The following is a 4,102-nucleotide window of genomic DNA, read 5'->3' on the forward strand; positions in this document are numbered from 1 at the left end:
TTCAGGGCATAAAAAATTGACTAAGAAAAAGGGATCTTGTGTAGTCAGGTTGTACTCATTTTTTTCTACAAAACAAACATTTGAATAAACAAATCAGAACCACTTAAATTGCTAAACAAGCCATGTTTTACCAATACGACACTCTAAGTCTGCTATGATATTAAGATAAATTTTTCTCTGGTATGACTTTAAAATTAATAACTAGTTTTGGTCATGAGTCACTCTATCCCCATTCTTAGACTATAGTCCACAACACCAGATACATATATGTCATTTTGTATAGAATACAACAATCAAACCTGAAAAGATTACTAAATAACTCACTAAAATATTATTCCACATTAGACTCCATATGATTGGTATGCCAAATCACTTAACCAGATTAGAATGCAGCAATTCATTTAGTGAAGTTACAAATCATGACTATTGAGTGAATATGGCAGCATAAAATAAGGGTAAGAACCGAAAACACTCTTCAATCAAAGGAACTCTGCGCAAAAGCAATTTTTATGAGCTTAACAAAAATCCATGGGTTACAGGAAAGGATTCTATGACATGTCAAAACCATTATCTCCATGTGTTGGTTCGAAAAGCAACTTAAATGCCTTCAAGAAACTGAGATAACTTTTCACTCACCTGTTTTTTAGTCTGCGGTGAGTGTAGTACCATGTAAAGAATGTACCAGATTTTTCTTTTAGATAAGTGAAAATTTGGACTAATTAACAAAATGAAAGTGCAGTAGTATAAAAGTGAAAAGGAGGAAAATATAGCAACTTGTTCACATCATAATAACACCACAATGAATAATCCTCACCAAAGAACCGAATTTGTATGTAGTTAAGATGTCAAAGCCATATGGATCACAATCTACCAGGCAATACACAGGCAAATGCAGCTTGTCAACGAGGAGACGCAGAAACCTACCACAGGCAAGCGACATGAGAAGGCAGAAATATGGTTAATTGAAGTAGGATAACAACTGCAACAAGTCTGACAAAGTGAGCAACGTGGGTCTAACCTCCTTGTAGGAACATCAGGATAACCCCTTCCCTGGTTAAAAAAAGAGATTATGGATCCAAATATGCGTGGAAATTCACAAAACAAAAGACGCATATTGTTATCACAATGCAATGGTTCCTCTTGCCAAACTGATCATTTGCAAGTTGCTGGAACACTGCATGATGAACAACAAATAGTTGCCTCATTTATGAGCTAGGAATACCTTTCATGACTTTGTTATATCCTTGACCCGCTTATGAAAAGTTATACCTGATTCCTTTTCCACAACTAAAACGTATTGAGCAACACTAATAATATCTTGTTCAAGCATTAAGGGAGTAACAATCCACAACCATAGTCTGAGTAAGCAATCCACAAAGTAAAATAACAGGAGATACTCAATAACAAACATCCATTCAACTATACATTTACCTATAACTGGATGCGCATGTATGGAGTCCACAAACTCGTAGATCATATTTAACCATGTTGCATTCATAATTCAAACACTTATACTTGTAAGGATACCATCAACCTCTTCCACATGGACTGGAATCGGGTATGCCTGCAGGAAGCATCATAATTACATTGTTACATAAACTACAGAAACCCATCTTAACTTCTAATTATCATTCTTACAGTGTTAGGATTGCAAACGTGATATGTCGAGTATGAAAAAAGACCATTGCATATAATGAACCCCAGCTGTACGTGTCTGGAATCATGCTGCTTCATAGCAAGATTAACTGTATAGAGGTACGCATCCGTTTCCAACAGATACCTGCAGAAGGCAAGGATCAAAAGAGTATATGGTCGAGTTTCGTACACAAATTAGCGATACAAGGAGAAAAAGACTAATCATTTGAATATTGGGTTTACCCTAGTCAAGCTATATCCATCATTCTCTGAAGTCAATATTCGAGCTCTACACAACAAACAGTAGCCACATCCTTCTAATCAACTACATTATTGAACCCCTCCACCAGTCCCCATGTTATGGAGAGGGCAGGGTCATGTGATAGAAAAATCAAATAAAATTTTCCTCCCAAAGAAAGAAATGTTATATGCTTATCGCTGAGGTACTTGAGGATCTACCGTTTCGCATGTTAGAAGTTTCTAAAAAGTAAATCAGAACGACCATTTCCACTATTAATCAAAATTCTGAACCCTCATTGAATCCTCCACAGTGAAAAATGAGCATATAAATAAAAACAAACAGAAGTGACAGTGAACACACCCTATGGATAGTTTCCCAACTTAAAACAGTGGACGTCCTAAAAACCTATATATACTATATGCCTACATAAGTATATATATGTGGATATATATTGATATTGAGTCTGTTTTGATACAGAAAGAAAAGTAAATCGGTATACCACATTAAGGTTATGCCGACTGCACTGCAAGAGGATGCAAATGTCATTAATTGCCCGATCGACAACAGATGGTTCTGCATTATAGAGTGCAAAAGAGAATGATGAGCATATAAGGATGCCTTTTGACTATATATAGTTTGAACTTGAGATCTAAACCATGGCACGTTAGCAACTGAGAAAGCAGAACTACCATAGTACATAAGAGCACTTGCCTTGGAAGAAAAACTTTGTAACCAATCACAAGAATATTTCAAAATAAATTCTACAAATAAATAATGTCTCACCATTGTCTGTGAAATTAATTGGCAGTAACTACACTTGAACACCAAGAACCAGTCCAGATTTGTCTTTTGAAAACATCAGTCACTGAGCAGTCAATCCAGATTACCTTTAAAAACAGCAGGATGCATGTAATATATGTCTCTCTTTGATCCATGCCTGCTTTCTTGCAGAAGTTGCTGAATTATCAGAAGGACTCTCAACAAGACATCTGCAATGAGAACCATATAGAGATAAGTAACCCAGCTAAGTTCCAGGATGTTACGGAAATTGGAGAGTAATAAGGCCTTCAAGTTTGTTCGACCAAACAGAAGAGAAAATTGAGCAAGAAACCTCAGACTACCTCCCATTGCACATCCTATTAACATCAAGGAAGGGACAGGCCATAAATGGAAGTTTGGAAAGAAGTCAACAAAAGGAGGAAACAGCTCCCCAAAAAAAGGCTGGAGTCGGCTATATGAATCTATAATCATTCCACTCTATAGGGTCCAAATTATTCTGATACTACTTTGTTATGCCATTCATAAACATTCCTATTCATACCCAAATTATGTAGATGTTACTTTGCTCATAAACAGTTATTTTTCTAATTAATGGTTCCGGAAAGCAAGGTTCTCTAAATTTCACACTGATCACTGCATATACATAACACATAGATATCACGAAAGATATCACCAAAACCACCATATTATGAACTTCACTATCAAATGAAACAGAAAGCACAAACCCTTATTACCTGGAACAGTTTATCCTTTAGATTAGTGGTTCTTTAAAACAAGGTTCTCTAATTTCCACACTGACTACTGCATATGGATAATACACATATATTACAAAAGTAATGACTAAAAGCACCAAATTACGAATCACCATTCACCATCAAACCAATCAACGAGTAAAAAATGATGGCTTTTATTAATTTCTTCACGATTACTAACCCAGAATTTTAAACAAAAACCGGAAATTTAAGCCTTCAACCCAGAAATTTAAACAAAAACAAATTTAAAAAACCAACCCAGATTGCTATTGTACAATCTTTTCATACTTGGTGGATGTTCTGATATTCCTAAGAAAGTGTAGAACTTATTTCTGATGATTTTTGGGATCAAAGAAGAAACCATTTATGGAAGGATGGTGTAATGTATTAAGTACTAGTAACAATTGTTTGGTGTATTTGCCTACAGATTACAAAGGAGAAGAGTATGTATTATCTTTGTGCTTGAGGCAAGCAGCCAGTAAGGTTTCAACAGAGGCGATTCCATCGCGTACATCAATTCCTAAAGAGGGAATATTTTCAAACTTTCTTATCGATGGATTCCAAACACACGGATCCTGATCAGAATCACAAGAAATACAGAAACCAAAATTCTATAGCTTTTACTGAATGGCTATTCACAAGCAAAATCAAGCTCAATAGGGATATGGGCAGATTCGTGATACATAGTTGCGTA

The 4,102-nt window shown here is 35.6% G+C and overlaps 1 protein-coding gene across 1 annotated transcript; it reads right to left on the reverse strand.

The window, feature by feature from the left end:
- Positions 1 to 719: 719 nt before the first annotated feature.
- Positions 720 to 3,756, reverse strand: LOC104228683 (meiotic recombination protein SPO11-1-like). The gene is made up of 6 exons (XM_070163922.1): positions 2,764 to 3,756; positions 2,376 to 2,449; positions 1,760 to 1,780; positions 1,508 to 1,564; positions 1,019 to 1,050; positions 720 to 920 (listed from the first exon to the last, which is right to left on the reverse strand). Exons 1-6 carry the CDS (start codon positions 3,125 to 3,127, stop codon positions 779 to 781), a joined length of 690 nt encoding a protein of 229 aa, XP_070020023.1. The 5' UTR covers positions 3,128 to 3,756; the 3' UTR covers positions 720 to 778.
- Positions 3,757 to 4,102: the final 346 nt, after the last annotated feature.

This window comes from Nicotiana sylvestris, chromosome 12 (assembly GCF_000393655.2).
Source record: "Nicotiana sylvestris chromosome 12, ASM39365v2, whole genome shotgun sequence".
NCBI lineage: Eukaryota > Viridiplantae > Streptophyta > Magnoliopsida > Solanales > Solanaceae > Nicotiana > Nicotiana sylvestris.